The following is a 27,756-nucleotide window of genomic DNA, read 5'->3' on the forward strand; positions in this document are numbered from 1 at the left end:
GAAGTTGTGCAGTTGCTTTCTTTGAGACCTGTCAGGCTGATTTGTGAAGCTTCAGGTCTGTTAGCAATTATAGTCCTCCAAAGGGAGGAGAGGAGTACTGATGAGGGAGCAGTGATATGAACTTCCAGCTGGGATAATGATTGCCTTGCTCCTACGCACAACGTTGTACAACTGTCCAAAGTAGCTGAATAGTTGCTGTCTCTTTCCTTGCTCCGCTGGCAGGTTTCCCTGGATGCAGTAGCACGGGAGGTCTGGGTCCTGGGTTCAAACTTTTCTTCAGGACATATATCTTAGAATGAAAGCCAAGTCATTGGTCTGTTTTGTATCTGTCTGGATTTAGAACAACATCCTTGGGTGTTTGCCCGTGTCTTTGCTGTGGTGTTTGTACTCATAAAGATATTATCTTATTTCGCTCTTGGGATGCTGCCTCAGTGCAGCCTCTCAGCAGCAGCGTGGCTGAGAGTTCTGTAACCTCTTCCAGGATCCCATCAGAAGAAAATAACTACAGTGATTGAAAATTCAGCATCAGGTCAGTTACTAAATGTCTTAGGTATCCATGGCTCTTTCCAGTAGAAAGTGACGGAAACAGGCATGCTGGGCAAGAGAGATGTGTTTTAGTGTTGGTGTTATGCTGGCAGCTCCAGTGTTTAATTTTTAAGTAGGTAGGTAATCATCTGTATTTCTCTCTGCTGATGAGTCTGTGTTTACTTCAAGGCTGTATTTTTGTTTATCAGATAACTTGAATACATCCACTGCGGAGACACATACTGTTGCCTTTGGCCCTTCTGCTGCTCCTGTCAATGAAGTTCAAGGTCGCATTAAGGAGATTCTCAGCAAGTGCAGCAGTGGTGTCTGGGTGTCAAAGATGCCACAGATCTATCGGGAAATGTACTGGGAGGAGCTCAGCACAGCAGTGCTCCGTCAGCTTGAAAACTGGCCTCATGTGTGCACAGTAAGTACTGAGTGTCATTTTTCTGGAAGATGCCAGGACCTTACAGATTTCTGTCTATTCATTTGCCAAATGTTATTCTATGTAGTCCTGCATTTCCTTTCACAATCTGTAGCAATGAAGAAAAAAGAAAAAGAAGAAAGAACAACATAATCCTCCCTAGTTCTAACAATGTCTTTGAAACACCACTCCAAAAATCACTGTTGGCTGGATTAGCATTGTTTTGGAGAAGAAAGGTTAGTCTTTGTGGCCTCCTGAAGCAAGTACTCTGTGTTGTTGAGTTGCCACTTTGAACTGACTCCAGCACTGACAACCCAAACAGCAGCTGATGACACCTGCTCTCCATGCCATGGTGGTTTCTCTTCCCCACACCATTGTCTTTTATGATTTTCCTTGTTGGTGGGTTTATCTCCTCTTAAATCTATAAGCTACCAGTAAATCCTGTATGAACAGTCTTAGATATATCTGCATATAGGCTTTTCCACAGGTTTGTCTCGCATCTTAGGTCAAGGTTATGGAATTTTCTGGGTAAGTTAGGCTTATCATACAATAATAGATCAAATGTGATAATGTTGGGGGGAGAGATTACAGCTCCAGAACCCCCTGGACACCCCCACCCCAATGTCTGTTACCCGTTGATCATCAGAAGTATCTTTGTCCTTCATATTAGGAGCTGTGCTTTTAGATCTTTTTGTGCATTTAAGGTATAATGCAACTTTGCATGAAGGCTTTGTTTAGCCTTATTTTAACAGGACAGTCATATCAATGAACACTAAACTTCATCAGCATCTGTCAGACTGTGGCAACAGAAGCATAATGAAGTGATGAAAATATCTGTCTGCTTGAGGTGACTTTTCATGTACATACAAATACTTGTAATATTATGTAATAACTTTAAATGCCAAAAAAAAGTTTCACTATGATTAAATAGTTGCTCTTCAGCAATAACACCATTTGCATGCACGTATGGTATCGTGCATGTGGATGGTATTCTAACACATACATAAAATGTACTTGTGACACATGACATCTTACTGCAGATACCAGTAATGTGTGCAGACAGCAGCAATTTATTTTGATGGTTGATGACTGGTTCCTGTGTTATCCACAGACCAAGCTGTTATGTTTTCAGTTACTTAATGCAGCAAATTTTAGTCTTTTTTGTAGTTCATGTTGCAGACAAAATCTTGCTGTTAATCCAGAATCTTTGGTCTGTGTTCATTGTCCATTTGCTTATTATCTGTTGGGTGTACGTCTTTTTTCTAGCAAGCAAATAGTCATTTTAGTGCAAATAAGCAATCATTAAACTTGTGTAAACGTTGTAATAGAGCCAGCACAGCACAACAGTAATCAGAACTATCAAGTTGTCTTGGCAGAGTCAGTCTTATTGTAGAGAGCTGTTAATGAGCCTGTAAAGGCCACCTTAGTTTTCTGACTTATGTAAACTATAGTCATGGCTCTGGCATGGAGAAGTTTGAATAGGCCTTCTCATATGAAGGCTACCCTGTGTCTCTTAAATATAGTCAGTGTTTATTCCAGGTTCAGTTATATTGTCTGCAGGTGCACAGCTCTATAGATCCTTTGAAATGCCAGGGGGAGACTACTGATACTTTCAGTATCAGTATAGATGCTTCCATGATTAATATTTGAATTATTTCTGTCTTGCTGGGTACTCACATGGGAGTGTCTGCCAGCCTCAGAAGAACAGGAAAAATGCCTGGTGTTTCTCTCAATACCTTCTTAATGAGATGGCACATAGTCTTATTGAATGCATGCTCATCAGTAGTAGCTTAGTTACAAGACAGCAGTCAGTAAACCTTGCAATATGCCTTCAGCATCTCAAAGCTCATCATTTGAGGATTCTGCTTTGGACAGTCATGTCTGAATAACTTGCATCCCTAAACTTTTCTCTGAAAGGAAGAAATTTGGGGTTTTTTACATCTGGGAAATCATAATTTCTGTGTTTAGGCTGGAACCACCAGCACTGGAAACTTCCTGTCTAGTGGGCTGGAGGGAGGGAGAATATTACAGCAGAGATATGAGAGTTGAGAGAGACTTGTAAACAAACAAGGTTTTTTGGTGAGGATGATTGGGCTTGGGTTTGTTTTTATTTTGGAAGTCACATATAACCCAAAAGTCATAATAAATTTACTTTGGTTACTGGCAGCATATCTGGTGATTCCCTTTGCAGTCTAATTATAAACTCCCTTACTGAATTGTATGTATGTTTAAGACTTTTTCCTTGTACATGTTCAGCTTTTTCTCTTTGATAACTTGAACTCTGTGAGTTACTCAGGAGATGGTGATTCAGATACAGCAATTCAGGAGAACACTAGATTCCTTCTTCTTTTCTCAAAACATTTACTTGAATTTCCAGACTTATTTTTAAAAAGCTTTTAGAGAATTAGGCAGTCCTGGGACATTAGGGAAGGTGCTTGAATGGACGTATAATTGGTTAGAAGATTGGAAATAGAGCAAGACTAGAATGATTTAGAAATGCCTTCAGAAAGGCAGGAAGTCAGGGTGAGATTCCACAGAGGGGACACTCGGACAACTGCTGGTCAGGATTGTAATACGTGATTAAGTGGTTAGGATTGTAATTGGTAAGGGGTGCAAGTAGCAGTTGAGCTGGCTGTTCAGGTTTGTAAAGACCAGGGCTCTCTGAAGAAGTATGGAACTTCCTATTACCAGGTTGCTGGCCCATAAAATTGCAGCTGAGACTTAACTGCAGTAATGGCCAGGAGGAACTCTCATTATGTTAAAAAAAAGTTGATCCCCCTGTCCCGCCCTCCCCATGTGGACTATTAAGCTTGGGAAAAAAGATCCTGGCATTTATAATTTCATGAAAATGTTGGCTCAGTATGAAAAAATGCAAATGGTAAGAAGTACTTGAAAATTAATAGAATGTTTCAGTTGGGACCTATGAATGATCATCTAGTTTGACTGCCTGACCACTTCAGGGCGACCAGAAGTTAAAGCTAATTAAGGGCATTGTCCAAATGCCTTTTAAACAGTGACAGGTTTGGGTCATTGACCACCTGTTCAGGAAGCCTGTTCCAGTGTTTGATCACCCTCTCTGTGAAGAAATGCTTCCTAATGTCACATCTGAACCTCCTCTGATACAGTCCTCCTCTATTCATAAATAGCAAGTCTAGGAGGGCATCTTTCTTAGTTGGCTCACTGAGTACTTACAACAAGTACTTACAACCTTCCACAAACTTCAAGCATTTCCCAGAGTTTCTTATCACAGCAATGTGGTATTCCCAGCTGATGTCTGGGAAGTTGAAATCTCTCATAAGAACAAGGGCTACTAGTTCAGAGATTTTTGCTGATTGCCTGTAGAGTAACTCACCTGTGCTATCATCCTGGCTGGCCAGTCAGTAGTAGACACCCACTATGATATCTGCTCTGTTTTCAATCCCCTTAATCCTCAACCTAAAGGCTCTTAACTACATCATTGCTAACCATAAGGGCTGTTCAGTCAAACCTCTCCTTACATACAGTGCAACTCCTCCATGTCGCCTGCCTGCCTATCCCTCCTGAACAGCCTGTAGCCTGCCATCCCAGCACTCATGGGACTCATTCCACCAAGTCTCACTAATATCATTAGCATCATAGCTCTGGGAACTGACCAGCACTTCCAGTTCACCCCACTTGTTTTTCATACTGTATGTGCTGGTGTTATGAGCATTTCAGATGTGCTCCTGAGCCCTCCATGCTCCCAGGAGCATGCTCCCAAGAGCAGTGTAAATACTCCTGGTAGCATGGCCACCCTTGGGCAATGCCATGACAACCCTTGACTTACTTTCAGCTCTCCTGTTGGCATCCCCTTCCCCCAGTGATTCTAGTTTAAAGCCCTCTATCAGTCCAGCCAGCTTATGACCAAAGATGCGTTTCCCCTACTGGGACAGATGGATCCTGTCAGGCCCCATCATACCTTGTGCCTCAGAGGTTCTTCTGTGGTTATAAACCCTAAAGTTTTGGTGGAGACACCAGACCTAGGGCCAGCTGTCTGTGTCTTGGGCTTGTCTGTTTCTTCCAAAGTCTCACCATTACTAGGAGGATTGAGGAAAACACTACCCGTGCTCCTGAATTTTTTGGCATTCTTCCCAGGGTCCTGAAATCTCTTTTGATCAACTCTAGACTTTTTCTTGCAACATTAATAGTATCCACATGAAAGAGCAGGGGTGGATATCAGTCCAAAAGCTGTACTGAGCTGTTGAAGTAATCTGGTGACATCTCTAATTTGGGCCCCAGGCAGGCAGCAAACTTCCCTGAAAAGATAGTGCAATCTCTGTTCTTATGAATAGAGAAGAAGAGGGCAAATACTGCAGCTCTGGAGAAACATGTCAAAATCAGGTGTGCGCCTCTCATCTCCATTCAGAAAGTATACAAACAAAAACTGAGAGACCAAGCAGAGTGAAATGGTGATTCAGAAGGTAATGGGTAAAGATAAGTAATGGATTCTGTATGAGCGACAATTAAGTTAGATGATTTAGGTTGGGAAAGATAGAGATATGGTCTATAAAATAATAGAGACCTGGGGAAGGTAAATGGAGAATTCGAAAGAAATACTTTCACTGATGGATGGATGATCCCTGGCCTCAGTCATCAGAATCTACTTCTTTCCAAAGAAACTGTCACTGACTGAGGGTGCCTGAAGTGTGAAATATCCAACATGGGAGGAAGAGGTACCACTGTGTTTGTCCTACCCACTATTCTTTTTCCTAGGCACCTGCTGTTGTCAAAGAGGATGTCAGGCTAGGAACATCTGTGTTCTGACCAAGTACAGCTCTTCTAATGTGCTGATTCAAACTGCCTGTGTGTAATTATTCCACAGCTGATCCTTTCTGACCAGCCTTGGTGCTAGCTTCCTTCTAATAGTAGCCTTTTAAATGCTCATACATCAATCTGGGAAGATGACAAAATACGTCAGTCCCGTGATGTTTGTCAGGTGAAGCTGTCTTCTATCATCTTTTTATCCATTTGTCTTCCAAAGTTCCTTCTTGTAGATAGAAGAAAGAGAAAATAACAGGCAGCCATCTTTTAAGTAGCAGAAAGAAAGGATGCATATTCAACAGCTTTCTTGCAGTAATGGCTATCTTAGTCCTTCTGGTTTCTCAAGAAGCTGGTAGAAAAATAAACCTACCATTCTGAATTGGGAAATTGCAGTTGTGCTGGAAGAGATATACTGGCTTTTCAGCAGTTCTAGAACAAAGATGTTCTTTTTTATAAAACATCCTACTGCCTCTGGCTGTCAATCAGCTTAGCCATTGTCCATTGTTATCAGAGGCCAGTTTCATCTCCAGTAATGCACTATTCCTCAGTCGGTTGTCTTAATGCTTTTTTATAAGCATATGGCTAAAAAATGTGTAATACCTGGGCATATATATTTATCAATCAGGATCATCATGAGCAGCTTGCCCAGGGCAAAAACAAACACTCTACAACCTTTCTGGGCAACATAGTCCAGTCCTGTTCCTGTCCTGTCCCAGCTTCCCAGCTGACAGGAGGTTTGGCTGAAGACAAGCCGTTTAGTGTGTCTTTTTGGCATTTGGTGTAAGAAGTTACGTGTTGTAGCTTCCCATGCAGAAGAGCTGATTGTGTATTGGACTAGAAGCTGTAAAAGCTGGAGTGGATCCCAAGGGTAAGCTATAACCAGATGATGTAAGGGGCTTCCACAGCCTTGTAAGGAAAAGCTCTTTACTGTGTCTGATGCCACCCTCTGCAGTGGGGCTCTTCAGCATTTCAAGAACATTGCACAGGTCTGGGTTTTTTCCCCAGAATTGGCTACTTTGCATGCATATTCAGCAGCTGCGTAGCTTAAACTCTGTTGCTTTAAGAGGCAGCTATGTGGAAGAGCAGGGAGGAGTGGGGCATTAATGTTGAAGCAGCATCTCACCCTTGCCTGGGGAGAGCTGCACTGACTGGCAAAAACAGTGGGACCTGGAGTTGTGTCGATTGACTGACAGAGAAAAGATAGTCAGCCAAATGTATAAATGCAAAGTTCTGCTGATCAAGGCAAGGAATGCCTTCCCTGCTGCTTTGAGCTCCAGCTTGCTGGGAGTTGAACTTCATGTACTATTGAGGAAAGTCAGGTAGATGAGAGCAGTCTTCACACTGAAGCATTTGTCTAAGGTGCCTCAGCAAAATGTGCCTGTATGCAGTCTATGGTATGTACGCCATGGTAGCTAGCTCCTGTGTTGCATGTCTAAATCGGATCTGAAAGAGTTAATGCATCACACTGCTGGTGAATTACTCTTGCTGAATCAGAATGATAGTTCTGATCAGTGTGTTCTAGAGCAGTTGTTGAAGACCCATTTGATACCAAGAATCATGAAGCCAGACTTCTCCTGTTTGCCACATACAGTGATACTCTGTTACTGACATTCAATACCAACTACCACTGCGTTTCCTTTCCCTGCCTTGGAGAAGAATGGCAGAAAATGGCTGCATATGTTAGCTGTGAATGTAACAATGAAAGTGAAGGACACCTTTTCTGACTAGAAACTCTGATTTCAAGGAGGTGTCTTCTCTACCTCTTTCCTGGAAGACACTGATGCTGTCTGTAGGAGTTTGCCAGCGTATCTGCTCTTTGATCGTCACTGTACGTGCAGTTAAACAGGACTTGCTATTACCTGTTCATTCTGTCATCCCAGAGTGGATCCTGTCTTTTGATTATGTATATTAGTGTAATGTTTTATTTGTACATTGTCAAGCACACGTATACAAAACTTTTGTTCTAACAACACACAGGATCATGTCTGCCTTTGTCCTCCCTATATATGTATGCCAAAAAGAGTAAACTTGCTCTCCTTTTGCATTCTACTTGATTTAATCAGTTGCAGCATCAGTATTTTTATTGGGAGTATTTTTTCACTTGAAGCTTTACTTTTTTGGGCTCCACATTTTAAAGAGCTCATTCTGCTACTCAGGCCCAGGACAAATGTGTTTTTCTTCTGTGTAGAACAACATAAGTCTCTATTGCCTTGGTAATACATTCTGACAGCTGTGGACTTTGCTTTGTCCTCTCTAATGGAGAGGTCACAGCAGGCATGTTGTGCTTGCAAGGCAGACAGGCCAGCCACACTAATGGGAAGTACCTTGCAGGCAAATCTATAAACACAACTGGAAACCAAGTTGAGATTTTTGTGCTAAAGAAAGGGCATCTACTTTGAAGTGCTGCTCACAAGTGAAGCTGTTTGCTTCTAATTAGAAGTTCCTGTAGTGTTGTGCATCTTTGAAGGTGTCTTGGCCATAGCACTGTCTGGAGGAGTCTGTTGCATCTTGAACGTTAACTTCTATTCAAGAAACAGTAGCTTAATGATGTTCATCTGAGCTTATTTGTACTGAAGCAAGCTGAAACAATGTACTGAAATAGCATTTTGCTGTCTCTAAATGGTTTGCTCAGTCAGCATTTCTAGTCTCTTCTAAACAGAGCTTCAGTGCCTAGAAAACCTCAGAGCTATTCTTGGAGTTAAGAGGCTTAAAGGTCTGTAAGGATCTTCTCTCTTTATTCTGCTGCTAGTCTTTAGTGTGTAAGGTTTAATACTCCTGACAGCTAAAATTTAATCATCTCTGTTTCAGCACTAGTTAAAAAGAGCTAGGTAAGGGAAAAGGTGCATAAAGGTAGACCTCTGATTCTTTCAGGATGAACTGTGATACATTCTAACACAGCCTCCTCAAGAAGATTTTTGTCCTTATAATGCCAAGTATTTTCTGAAGCTAAATGTTTCATTGGCTGGTCATTTAAACAAGTTCCTTGGTCTTGTGTATGGACACCTGGGACATCCTTCTCAGTTCATCTGTATCTAGGATGTCATTACCTGCCAAGGAGTTGTGCTCTGATTTTTTCTCTGGGCCACATGGTATACTTTGGTCTCTTGAATGTGTATCAAAGCACATGTAAGGCCTTGATAAGCTTTTGTTTGTTTGTTTTTACCAAGCTCCTTTGTCTGTGGTTCAGGAGGCACAGTAAGATTCCTGATACCACAGGGTACAAATGTAGGATCTTCCTGTCATGAATCGTTGAAGACATCTTTGGTCCTTCTAGGTTGAATGGCCAGGCATGTTTTGTCGTTTCTTATATCAAGATGACTAGCAGAGATGCTTGAGAACTTGGTGAATGTATATTGAAGTCCTTTATATGATTTGTTTATATTTCATCCTATAGTAGATATGTATTCTTTAGTAAATGGATGTCTGTAATACACTATCTCTCCCCTTCCCCCAATTATGAGGAATGTCTGCTTGGTTTTAGTGAGCCTAATTGGAAAAATTCAGTCTTAAAGCTTGTAGACTCTTTCACATGAGTTCAGGGAGTTGAGGGTTGTTAGCTATGCTTGTTTGCTTTCTAATGTCTTATTCTCACAGAAAATATTACTACTTTGGTTTTCATTGATAAAGAAAGATTCAGACGTACCACTATGAATACATGAGAATTCTCTAATGTGGTTAATATTTTCTGTATCTATGAAAATTATTCCCTTTGTGTCAATTTTAGATAGTATGCATGCTAATGTTCATGGTGGTTCACCAAGACCTGTTGCCAAAAAACATTTGATAGTCTGCTTTTGCACCAGTAGACAGTGTAATGCACAGCATGTGTATGGATGTGGACTTGTGTAGTAACCCTTAGGTGGTTTTGCTGACTCTCTAAACTCAGATCATCATGTGGCTATTTGGGATGAGTGTGAAGAGATGCTCGTAGGAGAATGTACATGGTTCTTGATACAATAATGACTTTCCCCCCTCCCCATTTTTTTTCTGTTGTAACTAAATATACTTGTCTCGTTAATGTTATCTTGATAATGAGTATTATTCATAATCAATATGTATTATTCTTTTTATGTAAGGTAATAGTCTTCTTTGTTACACTTCCATTGTATGCTGCTATGACAGAACAGCATAGAATGGCTTTAGCAACCTTTATAAAGTTCTGATGGGTATGGACATCAGTATCATAAAGGTAAATGGTAGCCCTGAGCAGTAGCAAGTAATTAAGCTACTGAGTGTTTTGTTCAGTGATCTGCCTATGGAAAGGACTTTGGTGTGATGTGGATCCAGGAAACTGATGAGAATTGTTTCCTCTGAGGAACATCAAGGTGGAGCTACATAAACCTTAATAACTTTATTGCAGGAGTTGTTCTTGCTTTGGGACCAATGTGAAAACACTGAGAGCTTTCATTATCTCAATTCTACATAGATATTCCTGCTAAGCCACAGTTAGGTTGATCTAGGTTGAAACTGCATAGCTTTAGGAACTTGAATTTATTGTAAGTTTGTTTCTACACTTCTCAAATGGTGATTTTTAAGGATGTAAAGGATGTTAAGGATGACTTCTGATCATGTGAGATGCCTATTATTGAACTTAGCAAAGGGTAGAGACGTATGGACTGGCAAAACATATGGGCCTGGAGGGAGGCTGTGGTTGTAGTTTAAAGTGGCCTAATCAAGTTCATTACAAAATTTATTATGGTCCAGAAATTTATTCCTTAATTTCAGAACTTTTTGAAAGAAAAGAATAATTCCCTGAGCATATCAGCAGATAGCCTTTCAACACTGCCTGACAGGTGTCCTCTTGTTTCCAAAGTATACCATCAAACCCCCTTTCCCTCAGTAGGCTGAGACAGAAACTTTCATTGGTGATCTGCTTAGCTGTATGGAAGACCAGGGTAGGGGGTGCTAGTGTGCAGAAGACCTAAGTTTGTGGAGTGTGTCATCATCTTCTGGTCCTTCTAGGAGAAAAGAGAGACTATGCTTCTTTGGAAGCAAGTCTGAGTTGTATTACATAGATCAGATATTTGCCCTGTACTGATGTGGTCATATGTGTTTGGTATCTTTCAAAGTGGAGGTGAAAGCATTACAAGAAATACTGCTCTGCAGTAACTACCTCAAGCTTGGTTTCCCTGTGGATATCCACTTCAAAGTCCGTGTTATAAAATGTAACTGGCAAAATTAATTACACTTAGAGATGAAACTGATTATTGACTCTACTTTCTCTTTTCCAAGGTGGAGAAAGTACACAGAGGTGATCAGATGGATGGGCTTCTTTATCCTGCTAAGAAAATAACACCGATAGCAAAAAGTGGTACAGAGCAACACAAGGCATCTCAGAATGTTACTTCTTCAAAAGCAGACCCTTTGTTAAAACCAAATATGGAGAGCACGCCTGCATCACTTAGTAGTGACTTCAAGCAGAGAATTGTCAACATTTTGCTGAAGTATTCTAGTGGTCTTTGGGCTAACGCGCTTCCCAAATTGTACCAGGACACCTACCAAGTAAAATTTCCAGAAGACGTTCTAAATAATCTAGAGCTGCTCTCAGATATATGTATAGTGGACTATGTATCTGAAGTCCCCAAAAAGGCCATCCTCTATGCTAAACCCCAAAGATGCATTGATGCAAATCTGAATGTCACCGAGAGAGTCCAGAGGCATGGTGGTATGAAAGCTACAGCTGAACAACAGTATGAAGAATCCAAGGACCATTACCCAGAGAACATAACTGTTCCTCCTCTAACCATTCCATCGGAAGGAGCTGTGTCCATCATGGTGTTAGAACTCAGAAACACTAATGAGGTCCTAATTAGGCAAGTTTGTACTTCAGAAACTCTCTTTTTTTTTTCTTTATTTATGAATTCACATATTAATACTGTGCAGGTCCGCTCTAAGAGGACAGATGAACAGGAAGTTGCAGGACTTTATTTACTTACTTTGATAATGAAAATTAATCCTTTTGTTTGGGTGCTTAAATGAAAGTTTTCTGAAAATTTTTCTCTGCTGAGCTGATGTGTTCTATCATTTGCTTGTCTGAGAAAGCAGATTTGACTTGTCATTGGAAGACTTTTTAAAATAACCCTATTATAACACATAGTAGTATTCAGATATTGCTGCAATACTTACATTTTTTTACTTCTGTAACTGACTTAACTACAGACTAAGGGTGACTTGAGTCTATTCAGATTACACTGCAGTTTTCACTTTTGGGGACACATGAGCTTCCATCCAACAATAAACTACTAGTGCTTTTTGGTTTGGTTGCTAATCAGCCCAGCCTTAGAGGACTGTATAAAAGTAAGTTGTAGTGCCTGTATTACGTTATTGTACTGTTTCAGGAAATACTATGATAAGCTTTCTATACTTCATTGCTGGGATAAAACACACAAATCCTAGCAGTTCTTTAGAATGTTAACAAAATCCAGCCAATCAAACAAGCAAAAAAGCCCCAAATGCTTTTTATAGAAGATACTCCATTTTGAAAATTATTTTAAATTGAGTCTAATCTTAAAAAGTTTTATATGGCACCTCAAAGATGAACTGAGCAACTGTGTAGTAATATACTATATTGACAGCAATCTGTTTTTTCCTGCTAGTTTCTGCAGTTTCAGCTTTCATTAGGTAGTTTCAGTCATTCTCAGAGGTCCTGGTTAGGATCAAAGTAAGCGTGCGTGCAGTTTAGTTACAGATTCTTTCACTCTAAAACTAATACCCTGTTCCTCATTACTGGTTGATAGTATTCAACACACTAGCCTTGAGGTTGAAATTTGGATATCCTTTTTCTCTCTAGCTATCAGTAATGTATTGGAATATTCAATCCTGAACTTTCTTTATGTGCTAGTCCATTGTTCTAGTTCCCTGAAGTCATGGAATCTTAATGGTGATACATCTGTAGTGAAAATCCCCATACTTGGGGATTATGAGATACATTCTCATTTGAGAATGTTGCCATCTTTGTTGTAGCTGCTAACACCATTCCTATTTTGTGCTTTTTCTCAGATAAGTTTTTTTGTACATTGCTTATACATTTATTTTGTATACTGGTCTTAACAAAAATCATAATTTAAGGCAAGATTTCTCATCCATCATTAATATGTGTTCTGTCTCTAGCTGGATGAGGCAATCATTTTAGCAAAGAAGACACAGGTGAAGTTTGTGAGTGAGCCTAAGTTTAAAAAAAGAAATCACAGGGGGAGGAACTCCATCAAAGAAAAGAGAGGCTTTATGTTTTAGGTTGTTACAGAGAAAGCTCTGTTTGAATTTAGTTGAAGACATGAAACATGATGAAGATTAACAGTGCCAGGAAAGACAGCCAATTTAAAACACGTAGTTATCTGTACATAGAGATACTGAAGCAGTAGACATGTTTTGTATTGGGAAGAGCAGGAACAAATTATCTGGGTATTAACTCTGCAAAACTTTTTTTTTTCTTACTATACACCTTTTAAATCTGGTAGCGTTGATGACTTGCTCTATATGTGAAGTAATGAATCTTAGCTGTCTAATCTGTTACTTTAAGGATGTTTCCACTAATTGTTTGAGCAATGCTTCAAGTCCCATGGATTAAAATACCATATGACACAGATGAGCTGAGGTTGATTATGTTAAAATTTCTCTAAATCAGCAATTCCCAAAGTTTGGACCAAGGTTCTTGGACAATATTAAAGTTTCTGAATTTCTCGGCTCTGTGTAGGTGTATGATGGTGATTAGTGGTTTCTTGGCCCTAGATATAGAAATGACTCCTTAGGGTTATGTATGTACTTCATGGGCAAGGTCATTTATCTTCAAGATGAAACTATCCCTAAACTGAGTAGTTTTTTGCTATGACAAGAAAATGTTCATGGGGGATGTACAGGAAGGAAACAATGCATGGACTTAGCTTTCCTATGCATGTACCTGCAGTCACCTTCTCATGATCCGCACAAGAACTGTGTAGCTGTTTTTTGTAGGATCAGTAAACTCAAGGTTGTTCTTTCCGTCTTGGGGACGGAGCAATATCGCTTTATTGTCTTGGTATGTGGCTAAGCATTGTTCATCTAAAACCTTTCAACTGTAGTACTAATTAAGACAAAGCTGGAAGGTTTGCTGTTATTTCGATTTTGAGACATAGTGCAATTTTGTAAGAATTGTCATGTAGTCAGAACGAAGGTGAGGAAATAAAAACACTCCTGGATACTGGCTATGCATCTACAAAGGTATGATTTAAGGAAGAGATGATAAGCTAGGTGCTACATTTGAATTCTCACAAGAATAATTAACTATCAGCTTTTATTCTCAACTACTTTGAGCTTCTGTGAGACAGGTCAGATACTTTTTTTCCCTCTTCTTTTACCTTTTTAAATAGACAGAATTCTATAGCCTGTTTCAGTATGGAAGCATACCCCCCTGTTCCCTTCACAGTGAAGCTGCAAGCTTTACTTGACATGTGAATTGGTTCCAGTTGAGGCTAAGAGTGGTGCTGAATGCACACTTGCAGTGTCTGGCCACCTGCACATAGCCTAATCTCTAACATATTTTTTTTTATGTTGCTTTCCGAGATATTTTCTAAAGAATCTGAAAAATAATTTTTCAATTGGCTTTGAGTGGCTGAAAGCTTCTTCAGTGCAATGCTCGGCCATTATCAGAAAACAGTGAGTGAGGCAGGAAATTCTGAACAATGATACTACTTTCTGTTAAGATACTCCTACTGTCTGTTAAGTATCTCTAGAAAACAAATGTTAGGAAATAAATTTTTAAGTAGCACATAAGTGATTGTTGTCCCACTCCATGTTCATTATGAAGTAGATGAGTGCTTACACAGAAGCAAAAGGGCTGTTATTCTGAAAAGCAGTGTATAATTGGATGGTGAGGCAGTAGGCTGTCTTTAGGAAAAGGAGAGTTCCCTGGAATATGATCAGATTTAAGTTAATCTTTATAATAAAGTTAGCATAGTGTGTCATTGTACAGTATCTGAAGTAATCTTGGGCATATAGTAAACCTTTAGAATAAACATAGATTTTTATAGGATGATAATCTGTGTGGGAGGCATGAGCAGTATTAATCACTCTATGAACAAGTTAAAATAGTAGCTACTAATACAAATTTGGGATAAAGTTTTCCTTTTGTCTGCTTTAATCTGACTTGTTTCTGAAGCATTTATTTTCCCATTTGGAGTTTTCGGTAAGTTTATGTACTTTATTAAAGAAGATCTAGGCAACACAAACTGCTTCAGTATGAACCATTAGGTAGCTTCGTATCGTGATTGTTCTGAAGGCAAAGAGTAAACAGCACATGGTTTGACAGCTGATGGTAAAGTTATTTTTGATACCTTGGTTTTGATCAACCTTTGTGAAAACCAGATTAAGCTGGTGTTTGTATACGACAGAGTAACTTCAGAGATTACATATTAGTCCTCTCTTATACTTGGTCCCAGGTACTACTCTGCTCTTGTGGTCAAGTTGCTCTATATGATTGCAATAATCAATAATTGCAATAATCTATATGATTGCAAAAATCTAGTGTAGCGTGTTGGATTACAGAGTGCTGAACCACATTTATCTGTCAGCAAAAGTACTGAATTTTATGTCAGGTATTTTTCAGTAGCCCTGCTAATGGGAAAAGAGTGTGGATACCTCTGTACTTAGAAAACATATATCCATAATTTACTCATATTCAAATATGCATATGTATGTTCTTAGGGTTTTATTCAGCTTTTTGAAGTTGCATCCTAACTCTTGTGGTGGTTTGTTTTGGTTTTTGTTTTGTTTTGTTTTTTTGTTTTGTAAAATACTGTAGGTATGTGGGCAAAGATTATTCTTCTGCCCAGGAACAAATGGAAGATGACATGAAAGCATACTATAGTCAGAATAGTAAAGTGTCACTAGCTCAATCTCTGAGCGTTGGGCAACTTGTTGCAGTACATGCTGAAGAAGATGCCTGGTTGCGTGCTCGGATTATTTCTCTAGAAGACAACAGAATAAAGGCAAGCAATTACTTCTTTTGGCACTTGGAGAAAGACTTGGAACAGTCTTGGCTTTTAGATACATAGTCAATTTCTAAATGTGCTGCACTAGCATTCTCTTCTTTCTTGCCCTGAAGTACTTCTATATGCAGTTATATGAGAAATTAAGACTTCTTTGAAGTTACGTGATTGCCAAAATTAAATGGTCTTTCAGGATTTTTTCCCATAAATAGTTTGAGTTTGAGGGTTTTGGGTTGGGTTTAATATGGGGCTGAGCCTTACAGCACTTTTGTATTGAAATGTACCTTTAATAGTCTTGGGAGGAATGGGCGTAATAGCACTATTTGGAATGATACAGAGGAAGGAAAAGGAAAGAACAAAACCCACTTGCTGATAGATGTTTGAAGTCTTATACCGAAGTAACTATTACATCCACTAGGTAGCAAGACACTTAGAAACATACTTGTGTTCCCTTCCATGTAGGTCTTGCAACTCTGGGAGTTATATGTAGATTATTTAACAACTCTGTTACACTCTTCCTGGGCCAAATAGACTCTACTTGCCATCTGCAGTGAAACTTGACCATACAATAGAACTTTCAAACTCCTCAATTATTTCTTGCTAGACAAACATTTAATGATGCCTTTTCATATTTTGTTTCTTCCCCCAGTTACATGACTTTTTACTCAGGTCTGCTTAACATACTTCTAAAGTTGATCCAGTTCATAAATATTTAAATAGCACACATATTAAAATTGAGGATTTTCTGAAAATTAGTGATACCCTTCAGCTGAAACTTGGAGGGGAGTGTCAGAACTGAGTTTTGCGAAAGATTGTTGGATTTAGAGAAGCGTCAGAGACAATTGGTAGTAAGTTTGCCTCTGATTTCCCTCTAGCTAGAGCTATCAGCCAAGAGAAAGCTACTGCTTTATTGCAGCATTTGTTGATTATCCTCTGACACAGTGTTCGGGCCCCCTTTTCAAGTTTGTTATGCATGATACAGTTTAGAAAATAGTTGTAAAAAGCCTTGTCAAAGTCTTCTTTCACTGCAGTTCAAATTATTTGCTGCCCATCAGCAGTTTCCTTACTGGTTTCCTGCATTGGCTGTGGTATTTGTATCAACATTACTGTAAGCATAAATCAAATTATTCTCTTAATGCTGTAAAAACAAAAGGCAAAACATAGAATGGCACTTAAGTGGTGTTTGACTTTTCAACACTTTCAACACTTTACAAGTAAAAATTGCTGCTTTATTACCTTTCTTCATGTAGTTGAGGTAATACGTGCTGTTCCAGTACTGTTCCTATTAAAAGCTGAGATTCCGTGGAACAGTTGGAGAGGATGATTTTACAGAGGTCTTCAGAACAGATATCCCTGAAAACACAAAACATTCAAGCAGTGAAATAAACATGAAATAAATGGTGTTACATAGTAACAAGGTGATTTGTCTGTGGCTGCACAGAGAATGTGGTAACTGAATATATTTCCCTGGACTCAAGAAAACATATCTTCAATTATATTCATGATCTTACGCTTTTATTCCCCTTTTCATTATCAGGTATGCTATGTTGATCATGGCTTCAGTGACTTTGTTGAAAGCAACAGTGTGTACAAACTGCAGAAACAGTTCCATTCACTTCCATTTCAAGCTGCAAAATGTAGACTGGCAGGTAAGAGAAAGCCAGTGTTGACTATACAGCTTGCTGTTGCACAATTTACAGATAGAAACATCTGGGAGTTACGATCCTTGTTTGTAATACCTCTGTATATGTTAGATTTTGTCCAAGACAACTAGTCTAAACAGATGCAGGTTGGGAAGGAAGGAAGGAAGGGAAAAGAAGGAAGGAAGGAAGGAAGGAAAAGTAAGAAAGGAAGGAAGGGAAAAGAAGGAAGGAAGGAAGGGAAAATAAGGAAGGGAGGGAAAGTATGGAAGGAAGAAAGGAAGTGAAAGTAAGGGAAAGAAAGAAAGGAAGATAGGTTTTATAAAGAAACTTTGATATTAGAAGACCTGTATTTCTGTAATAGAGCTTAGTTGTTTTCTGCACTTGGCTTGGGTGTCTTTTGTCCCGTTAATATATGCGAGAAAAATAAGGAAACGTTTACTGTTATGTGAAGCAATGTATTAGCACAACTCCTTTTTCCACAAATGAGGCATATCTGTGTAGCCAGGTCAGGCAATATCCCTAATACGATTCTATTGTAAAGTGATTCTTCCCCTTTTAGTGCTTGCACACTTGCAAACTTCCTAGACTCTACTGGAAATTAGCTTCCTAGTTTCCTAATTAGCTTCCTGGTAGGCATTTCTAAGTTTTTAGAAATATTTTATTTTAAATATATAAAATTGCCATGAATTAGCTTGCTTTTTGTTTGTTTGCTTTAATACTTGGATGCATTCCTTTTTTCTCTACACATTTGTCTTGACTCTTTCCGAAGAGGGTCTTCTTTTCTGCTTTTTCTTTCTTCCCCGAATATGGCTTTCTGTCTTAAAAAGGTGGAAACTGAGCAAAATGCAAGTAGGGGTGCAGTACAACTATCCTGCTACATCCTGGTTCTCGGAAAGATTCCTGTTGGGAACACAGACCTGATCATTATTTTTCCCTTTGAATACAGTGATACATAAAAAGTACTGTGTGTCTTACAGGACTGGAAGTCTTCTGTGATGATCCTGTCCTAGTGAAGGCTGTGGAATCACAGACATGCTCCAAGATATTTGCTGTGGAAATACTGGAAAAGAGTGACGTTCCTCTTCTTGTTCTCTATGACACTTCTGGAGAAGATGATATCAACATCAATGCTACTTGTCTGAAGGCCTTGTATGACAAGTCTCTTGAACTGCACCTCCAGGTACCATTTTCCTGTTTCCTTCTAAATTCATTAAAAATGACTGACTGCTAAGGACAAAACACAGTACTCAGAAATTTGCTAAGTTTGCGTGTGTTGTTTGCCCCCCCTACTTTCTTGTCAAATTCTTACCGTTGCAGGTAGATGCACTATATACACATGTCAGAGTAACCAGCGTTTTCTCTGACGGAAGCCTGTATTGCCAAGTGCCATCTAAAGGCATGTCTAGACTTTCTGAAATCTTGCAGAAACTGGAAGACTACTTCCACTACAAGGTGGGTACTATGGTGAGAGAAGTGGTGAAGTCATGTAGCCTTTCTTCAGTATACCAGTAATTTTCCTTGCACATAAGTTTTACTGAGGTAGCCATGGACTATTCAAAGGGCTATAGATTCTCTTTATATTTCTGGTGGGGGCATCCTTCAGTTTAAAAAGTGTCTTTTGATAATTTCTTGTTCACAGGCTGTCTTTAAGGCTTGAGTAACTTTATGACTTTCCCATGAATACTTAGAACAGTAACAATATGGCTCAAAATGAGAAAATCCCAGTGAAAGCTACATCAGATTGCTCCAAAGCCTGTGGAGATCTTGCGATATTTTCTTCTGGAAGTTTTATTTAATGCGGTAGGGTCAAGGCACATAAACAGCCTGTCCCAAAGCAGACTGTGCAAAGTGACAATAAAAGCAGTGTAACCAAGGTCTGTCTTTTTTAGCCTCACTTCCTTGGAGATTCAGTGGCTTTGATCTGATGCGTTGCATATCTTATACTTGCACCTTAGCTTTTGAATGTTCTTGATAATTTCAACTTGAACAGGTGTATAGGAGGCATTTTTAAAGGTCTTAAATTGCTTTAAGATATGCATGTGGCAGAAAAGTGTGACGTTCCACCAGCTGTTTACAGACACATACAACAACCCTTAGTGGACTCAAGAGAATTTATACAAAATGGAAGAGCATCTAATTTGTTCAACATTCAGCTGAGCTGTGAAATGCAGATCTTTAAAGGTCTGTTAGAACTGCTGCTTGTGAAACTACTCTGTGAAAGTGTTTTTAGGTGTAGGAGTTGAGCTTTAGACCTGTTGTGGAACACACACCATCTGGAAATACTTTGGTGAACGTGTCTCAGTTATCAAGACAAGTTTCAAGCAAGCTAAACACTTAAGGAGCGTGTATACAGCCCTGATTGTGTTAAGGTAGGCACAAAGGTAGGCAGCCAAGTAGGTATTTCAAAAGCTCAGCTTTTCTGGACTCATGTTGCTGTTAAACAGAGAACTTGACTCAGAATCTTTAATATCAATCTCTCTGTGATGGTGAAAGAAGCAGTCTTGACTTTGCAGCTTATCTTGAGGGGTTTTATTTTGACTAAGAATTTAAGCAAACTGTGGTGTTGATGGGTCTTCATATGGAGTTTATTCATGTTTTGTGTAGTGTAACCATTCTGATGTTATTTAGGAACATTGTGGTGAATGTCACTCCCATGAGAGTTTCATTTGAGTCAGTATTAAATTTGGCTTGTTATATATCTCAACAAATGTGTTCTAGAATATAAGGTAGGAGTTTCTCCTGTTGTCTCTCACAGCTCTAAACTGCTCTTGCTTTTTGGAACACTTGAAGTAATGGTCAGTGATTTTGTATTTTGTGTTACCAAATGTGGCTTTTTTTTCCCCGCCAATTTATAATTTCTCAGTTTCCCTGTAAAACACAGCTTGGAATGAAAGCTTTACTGACTGGAGAAGCTTTAAACATGTAAAAAATGCTTCTGAGACTGGAAAGAGACTTTATATTTGAAACAGTTTTTGCTTCCCAGAGCGTTTTATTCCATGTGTGGCTTTTGAAATGGTTAGAGGAATGTCAGGTAGTAATAGCTCCATGCTTTTTACCTTCTGTTTTTATATTTGCAGCAGACATCTGAGTTTAATGTATCACTGCCTTTCTGTGGCAAAATCTGCTTGTTTCCTTCCAAAGGAAAATGGGCACGTGTAGAGGTAAGAAGTATTTGAAGAACATCTACAGTTTTCCCCACATATAAGTGGCTCTTCTTTTCATTCAAATAAATCTGAACCCTTAGTTTCCATGAAAATTGCTATCATGTATGTGTCCTTGTTGTGTTTTTAGCCTCAGGATTATACTCTTGCTTTCTTCTTTCAGATAAGAATTATTCACACTAGACGGGCACTTGATGTGCAGTTCATGGATACTGGAACAGTTGCAACTGTAAAAGTATCAGAGCTTAAAGAAATCCCACCACAATTCCTGAGAGAAGTAATTGCAATACCTCCTCAGGTATAAAGACATGTTAAAGCTAACCTATGCTGGATCTCTTGGCAGTGTTTGTAGTACAGCTGCTTCAAAGCTTATGTAATTAATTTTGTTTTGTTTAATAGCATTCAACATTGGAGCGTATTTCATTGTGCATCTTTGCCTGTAATAAGTAATAATGTAGTCCTGTGTATCGACAGGATGTTGCGTATGTGTAATGGTAATGGTTTTGCATGTTCCTCTGCCTCTTTCTGTTTGTCATATATTATTGAATCTGTCAAATTAATGAAGTTTCTGTGAAAAGGAATGGGTGGACTAGTTTGCTATTACTGAATTATACCTTGTGTACTTAAATCTATTCTTAGGCTTTAAAATGCTGCCTAGCAGATCTACCTCCTAACACTGGCATGTGGACTCCAGATGCTGTACTGTGGCTGAGAGACACTGTAATGAATTGTCCTGAATTTAGCATGAAGGTAAACAGTCAAAGTGCCTGTGTGACTTGAAATCCATAGATGTGTGGAAAGAGAATTGAAAGAACAACTCTAGAAGCTTAACTAGTCATTGAATTTAATTTTGTTATAGAAGTTTAGAAGTTTGTATCTACCTCCTGGACATAAATTCTGTACCAAGTCCTTTTCGTAGGACATTTGGAAGAAAATTTACTTGCTTAAGCGTGTTAGGAGCTTCTCTTTCCACACATTAGCCTTTCACATTCTGATGTCCCAGTCCAAATATGCAGCTACAGTTATTTTACCAGCTGGCAAGAAGGAAACACATTTATTAATGTTTCACCGCAGAAAAAGATACAACTTTGAGTTAATCTTAAATTATTTTATGCCTCCTGTGACATAGCTTTTTCTCCTTCTGGTCTTGGAAAGCAGCTTTATTTTTTGTTCGCTTTTTTCTAATCCAGTGTGATTTAGTATATGCTATTGTATACTTAGAATTCCTTAAATTATCCTTGAGATAAAATTATTTCTGCTTGCTATCCAGTTTAATTAACTGAAAGCACCATTCTAGGGGAAATCTCTTACTACCTGCAGATTAAACAAAGCCTATTTCCTCTTAAAAATCTGATTCCATATAGTGTCACAGCACTTTGAAAAAGTGTTTTGTAGCTCGTACTACCTCTTTGCTTGCATTAACACTGGAGACCATGTAGTTAAAACATTGCTCCTCTAATCTGGGATTTACGAGTGTTGCATCTGGCTTTTCGAAACATCCTCTTCCAAAATAATTTGTTACTAATTTTTGCTTGATTAAATAATAGACAACAGTTGTATGGTTAAGTTGCGGGAAGTTTTATTCCTGGCTAGGAAAATCAACAGAATACTCTGTAAAGAAATGTTATATACTTTGTCACATTTTAATTCAGTGTTTTACTACCAACAATGCTAGCATACCTGATGTTAAATAGGAAACATTTTTTAAGCCAGTGCTTGAAAATTATGCACGACACAAACCTGGAAGCTTTTTTCATCTTTATTTTTTTTCATCCTTAATTTACTAGGCTTCATCTCCCATAATGACAGGAAAAGAATTTGAAAAATTAAGTGTTAATATTTCGTAGCATAACTTAGGTGTTTAGATCTGGCTACTCTTCTCCTTGAAACTAGAATTGTACACAAAGCACTGAGATGTTGGGCAGAATAAAACTCATTTCAAGATTTGTATGTTTTACATAAGTGATATAGCTGCAGATGCTCTTTTAACTGTTGTGAGTTGCTTACTATCCCACAATTTCATTAACATATTTGAGACAACCTTGAAAATACGTCTGTGCATGTAAAATGTAATGAACTATTGTCACTTTTCTGTTAAAGGCTTTAGTCTTCTGTACAGAATCAGTTGTGCATTTCACAGAATCAACTAGGTTGGAAAAGACCTATAAGATCATCAAGTCCAACCGTTACCCCAGGACTGCCAAGTCCATCACTAAACCGTGTCATTAAGTGCCTCATCTCAATGTTTTTTGAACACTTCAGGGATATTGATTCCACCACTTCCCTGGGCAGCCTGTTCCAATGCCTGATCACCCTTTTGGTGAAGAAATTTTTCCTAGTATCCAGACTAACCCCTCCCCGGCCCAGCTTGAAACACGTCATTATGAAATTAAAATGTGTTTACTTAAACCTCTCTCCTACAATTCAACCACTTTCATTGCTTTATCTAATTAGACTCATGAAGAGTTACCAGACAATGGGAGCTGTAGCCACATTTTCTGTTCTGACAAATTTAAAATAAATAAATTATATAGGTACACACTGCCATAAAGGAGCCTTTGCCTTAGGCATCAAACATTCTTAAAGATCTGCTATCAAGCCCTAACACTCGAGAGAAGGAAGGAATCCAAGCCAGGGAAAATTCCATATCAGATTGGAAAAGAGCTTAGCAGTCTCCAGAGCAACCCAAGTCTGTTTCTTTATAGATGAAATGAAAAGTTCAAGTATTGACCATAGCAAGGAGCCATTTCATTGACATACTGTTCTCTTCCCATATTATTCATGAATGTCTTACGGGTTTTTATGGATGAGCATATGGCAAATAGGAGGCTGATACCTGTCCTCTGCTACTCAACTTCAGAAACTTCACACCAAAAATCTGAATTAAAACTTTCTCCAATCTAATAAACAACCACAAACTTGGCAATTAACTTTTCAAAAGCAAGCTTTTTACACTCACAGCATTTTTACAGATACAATTCATACATAGATACGAACACCACAGTCTTTCTAAAGAGATACAGTGCTAAGAGCAAAACTGGCTTATAAGTGGTTCTCGGGTTCCATTTTGAGAGAAATATAAAGCATAAACAAACTGGACATTACTAGAAGTGAGACGATTTTATGAAGAGTTCTTTTTTTATATTTCTCAGTAAATAGGAGTCTCCACACAAGACCTGATATACCATACATACACATCAAGTACTCAACTTTATCCAGAGAAGTTGCATATGAAATTTTACAAATTAAAAATAACAGGGGTTTACATCATGCAAAATTAAAGGAGTGGAGAACTGTAACTTTTAAGCTGGCAACAGCCTAACTAAAACCAGACACTTCTTGTATTATAGGATGCTGCGGATGCTAAAGCTACCAAGGGTTCAAAAAGAGATGATTGCATAAATTCACCACAACTATTAAAACCTAAATGATTAAATACCACATTGTCTTCCCTTAGACCCCTAAACTGCATCCTGCTAGAAACCAGTAATACTTCTCTTCAGACACTCAGCTATTTGCATGCCCTATGATACTCTTCCCTAGGCATATCATTCAATGTTAAAAACAAGATATTGACGTAGAAACAGCTTTGGTCTGAGCTGACACACCATTCTTAGGTCCCTATTTTTGTGCCTGGGAAAAAGGAAGGTAAAATATCTAAAGCTGGTTCAACACCCACGCTCTTCAATTCCCTCATTTCCGAACACTGTGTAGGGCACTTGTATGGCAGCCAAGATATTTATATAGTAACAGTTCTTAGTATACTTACATCACTCATGATTTAATAGTTATTAACTGGAAGTTAAACTGTATTTTGTTTTCCAAGGTGGTTAAACAGGATGGTTCAAAGGGAATTGTACACGTTTACTTGTTTGCTCCAGAGAATTTCCCAGACATGGATCATAGCATCAATCAACAGATCAAAAACGCAGACTTGTGGAGACACCAGAAAGATGTTTTCTTGAGTGTTACACCCAGTGGCACTAGCTCCACAAAAGGGACAAGTGATGCTGTTTCTGCTCTACGGTTAACTAGTGGAAGGCTGGAGAAGAGTTTCTCAGATTCACCCAGAGAACCCAGCAGTGCAGTGGCTATGACTGATATGCCCCCACCTCTACCTTTGTTAAAGACTGGTGAGCTCATGGATGTCTATGTCTCAGTGGCCTGCCATCCAGGTCACTTTATTATCCAGCCTTGGAAGGAGCTACATAATCTGGAAGCCCTAATGGAAGAAATGCTCTTGTACTACAGCCGGGCAGAAGAGAAACCTGTGAACATTGAAAAAAACAAGCTGTATGCAGCTAAAATTGAAAATCAGTAAGTAGATACTTAAATTAGAAACAAAATCTTTGAAGGAAAGCTTACCTCTGGTAAGCTACGCAAGTCTGGCTCTGCTTTGTCTGCACCATTAACAAGGTGACCGATGTTCAGTGATACCTGAGGGATTAAGGGAGTAAATGAGGTTGCAGTCTTTTCCATGCTTCCAGATTTTAACTGGAAGGGTTGACTTTTATTCAGAGGATGCCAGATCTGGGAAGCATGCTGGTTAAGATCTTTTGGTCATGTATTATTTTTCTGGTGCCTTGGTAGTGTGTGAATATGAATTCAAAATGTCTGTTCTTGTTCTCTCCCTTTTTAGGTGGTACAGAGTCGTAATAAAAGGAATTCTTAGGAATGGGTTTTTGTCAGTGTATGAGCTGGACTATGGTAAACATGAGTTTGTCAGCGTAGAGAAAGTACGGCCACTCGTGGATGCGTTTAAAAAACTACCTTTCCAAGCTATAACAGCTCAGCTTGCAGGTAGGTAGTAAGCATTTACAATTTTTGTTGTTAAAGTCTTATGTCAGTGGGAATACCAAATGAACGCAAATGTAAAGTGAACAAAGCCAAAGGTTAGTGATGCAACTGGGTTTTTTTGCTAAAGTAAGCATGTACCTGCTTTCAAGAACATGGTTAATGAATGCATGTTTGTCATCAAAGTAGCTGTGCTCTTCTTCTTGACATGCATGGTAATGATTGGTTTATTACTTGTTTATTTAAATGCAACAGTTTTGGTTACCATGTGTAAAACTGAAGATTTCTTACGCTTTCACAGCAGCTGCTTTTCATTGTCATAAATATTTATCATTTAATGTGTGTGATGTCTAATATGCAAAGGACACAGGAACATCAAAAGTAAATGGGTTTTGGATCCTTAAACATAACAAAGTGTGAAAGTTATGATACTTCTGTTCATAAGAACTTAGGTTCTGATTGTCTTTATCTACATAAATTTAGGAACAGGATGCTGAGTTTCTGGAGAAATTTTTCTTATATATCTTGCCCCTGTTGTAATTTGCTGTTTCCCAGTGCATATTTTGAATCCAAAGTTGTCCAAAATGATTGGTGTTCTCAAACAAACAAGAATAAAGTTCCACATGGGGGCAGAGAGCTTTCAACAGACTTAAGTAAGATTAATTTCCTTGAGAATGTGGGGCATAGAGACTGTGCAGACATCTGATAGCATTAAAAAAGCAAAACTTGGTCTCTCCTTGATGTCCTTTCTTTCTTCTTCCAAATTTTTCTTTCATTTCTGCATTGCTTTCGGATGTATGCGTCTCTCATTGCTGCTTTCTGCCAGTTTGGTCAGCAGTAGTTTAGCCTTCAGTTACAGAATAACCTTGCCTGAAGTGACAGAACACAGATCTGGTGCTCTGATCTAGGTTCCTTTCTGTGGATCTGCTTTCCTGCATAGCCTTTGGTGTGACCTTGGGGGTTTTTTAAACTAGTCATGATGGATGTGTTACCAACAGGCTGGGGTACTAGGTATGTGTTGCTGAAATGAAGCTGATTTCTAGCTATATCTGTCTACTGGGGTAGTAGAGGATCTAGCTGGGCAAGCCTGCAAGTCATCCAATTTACCTGCTTCACAGAATCCCAGGTAGCTAGTTAAGTTGGCCTCTGAGCTGCTTCATGTTATCAAAGCACACCAGCTAAGCCTGGAAGACTGGTTAACTATTGTCTTGCTATTCTTCCACTTTTTTCTCTTTTTTTCATGTCTGCTACTTCTTAGTCTCTGGTCTGTTTCCTTGTAAAATATCATATGCTTCCCCACCTACCTTTCCTAGCACTAATTACCCTTACTTAACTGTTGATGAACTGTTGACTTCTCATTCCTCCTGTAACCTGCAAGGAGCTGTGTTCCTGTGTTGTCCTGTCCTTTCAGCAACAAGCTGCTGCTAATAGCAAAAGCAGTGTTGTCACTTCGCTATTTTGCTTCTTTTATCTCTACGTTACTGTTTGGGTATCCATGCACAGTATTTGAGCCTCTTTGTGTCTAGATGCTGCACACCAGCAGTGGTCTGGGTAGGCTGAATTTCATGTCTGCAGGAGCCACTTCTTTCTTGGTGGATTTGAGCCCTATTAAAAGCCTGTTTGGGTTCTAACATCACATTCCTCAGCAGAATTGACCTTGTGGAATGCTGCTCTCAAGAAAAAAAAAAAGAAAAAAAAATAGCAGCAGTTGTGAGGCATTTAGGTGGCATTTCTCTTTGTTTCTGCTCTCTTCAGATCTAGTTTGGGACTTGAAGGTTTGGCAGATGTTTTTGTAGCTGATGCTGCTTTGAGATGAAGAAAACTTCATCTAAAGCAAGGCCAACAGAACAAATAATTCAGCACCCTCAGGCAGAAGAAAAATAGTTTGATTTTAGAGGACCTTTAGTTTCCTTTTTGTCGTATTTCCTGATATGCCTTGATCATGAATGGCAGCTGATATACATTGAATTACTCAGTGAGTCAGTGCATTTGTCTTTCACTTCTGCAAACCTGTCCATATCTTCAGACTTCAAGAAAAACCAAATACTCTAGTCTGTTTAATAGTTCAACTTGTTTGTGCAGGAGGTGAGTGAGCTGGTGTTTCTTTCCTGGAGCTAAACTGCATTTAATAGCACTTGAACACCTGTTTTCTCAAGCGTTTAAACTCCCCCACTTACTTATAAAGTTAATCATTCAGATTGGTCTGGTCCATAAACGATCTTCTGTTTTTCTTTATGTTTGTCTTAGGAGTGAAAAGCCAGCAGTGGTCAGAAGAGGCATCAATAGTGTTTCGGAATCTTGTAGAGAAGAAACCCTTGGTGGCACAGATACAGGCAGTTAACGAAAGCACTAACTCTTGGGATCGAAAGATAGTGACTTTTCTCGTGGACACATCTCTTCCAGATACTGATATTTGGATTCATGATTTTGTGTCTGAAAGTCTTGTGGAATTTTCAAAGGATGATTAA

General features: G+C 38.9%; 1 protein-coding gene across 1 annotated transcript; it reads left to right on the top strand.

Moving 5' to 3' along the window:
* Positions 1 to 734: 734 nt before the first annotated feature.
* TDRD7 (tudor domain containing 7) lies at positions 735 to 27,756 on the top strand (the record flags this gene model as incomplete). Its single annotated transcript, XM_010012056.1, has 12 exons — positions 735 to 952; positions 10,961 to 11,541; positions 15,504 to 15,690; positions 17,228 to 17,339; positions 18,311 to 18,513; positions 18,651 to 18,785; positions 20,411 to 20,494; positions 20,658 to 20,792; positions 21,134 to 21,244; positions 24,321 to 24,811; positions 25,134 to 25,294; positions 27,536 to 27,756. Coding segments are annotated over 12 exons (2,639 nt in total), but the record flags the coding sequence as incomplete, so codon positions are not given.

This window comes from Nestor notabilis, unplaced genomic scaffold, assembly GCF_000696875.1.
Source record: "Nestor notabilis isolate BGI_N333 unplaced genomic scaffold, ASM69687v1 scaffold9953, whole genome shotgun sequence".
NCBI lineage: Eukaryota > Metazoa > Chordata > Aves > Psittaciformes > Psittacidae > Nestor > Nestor notabilis.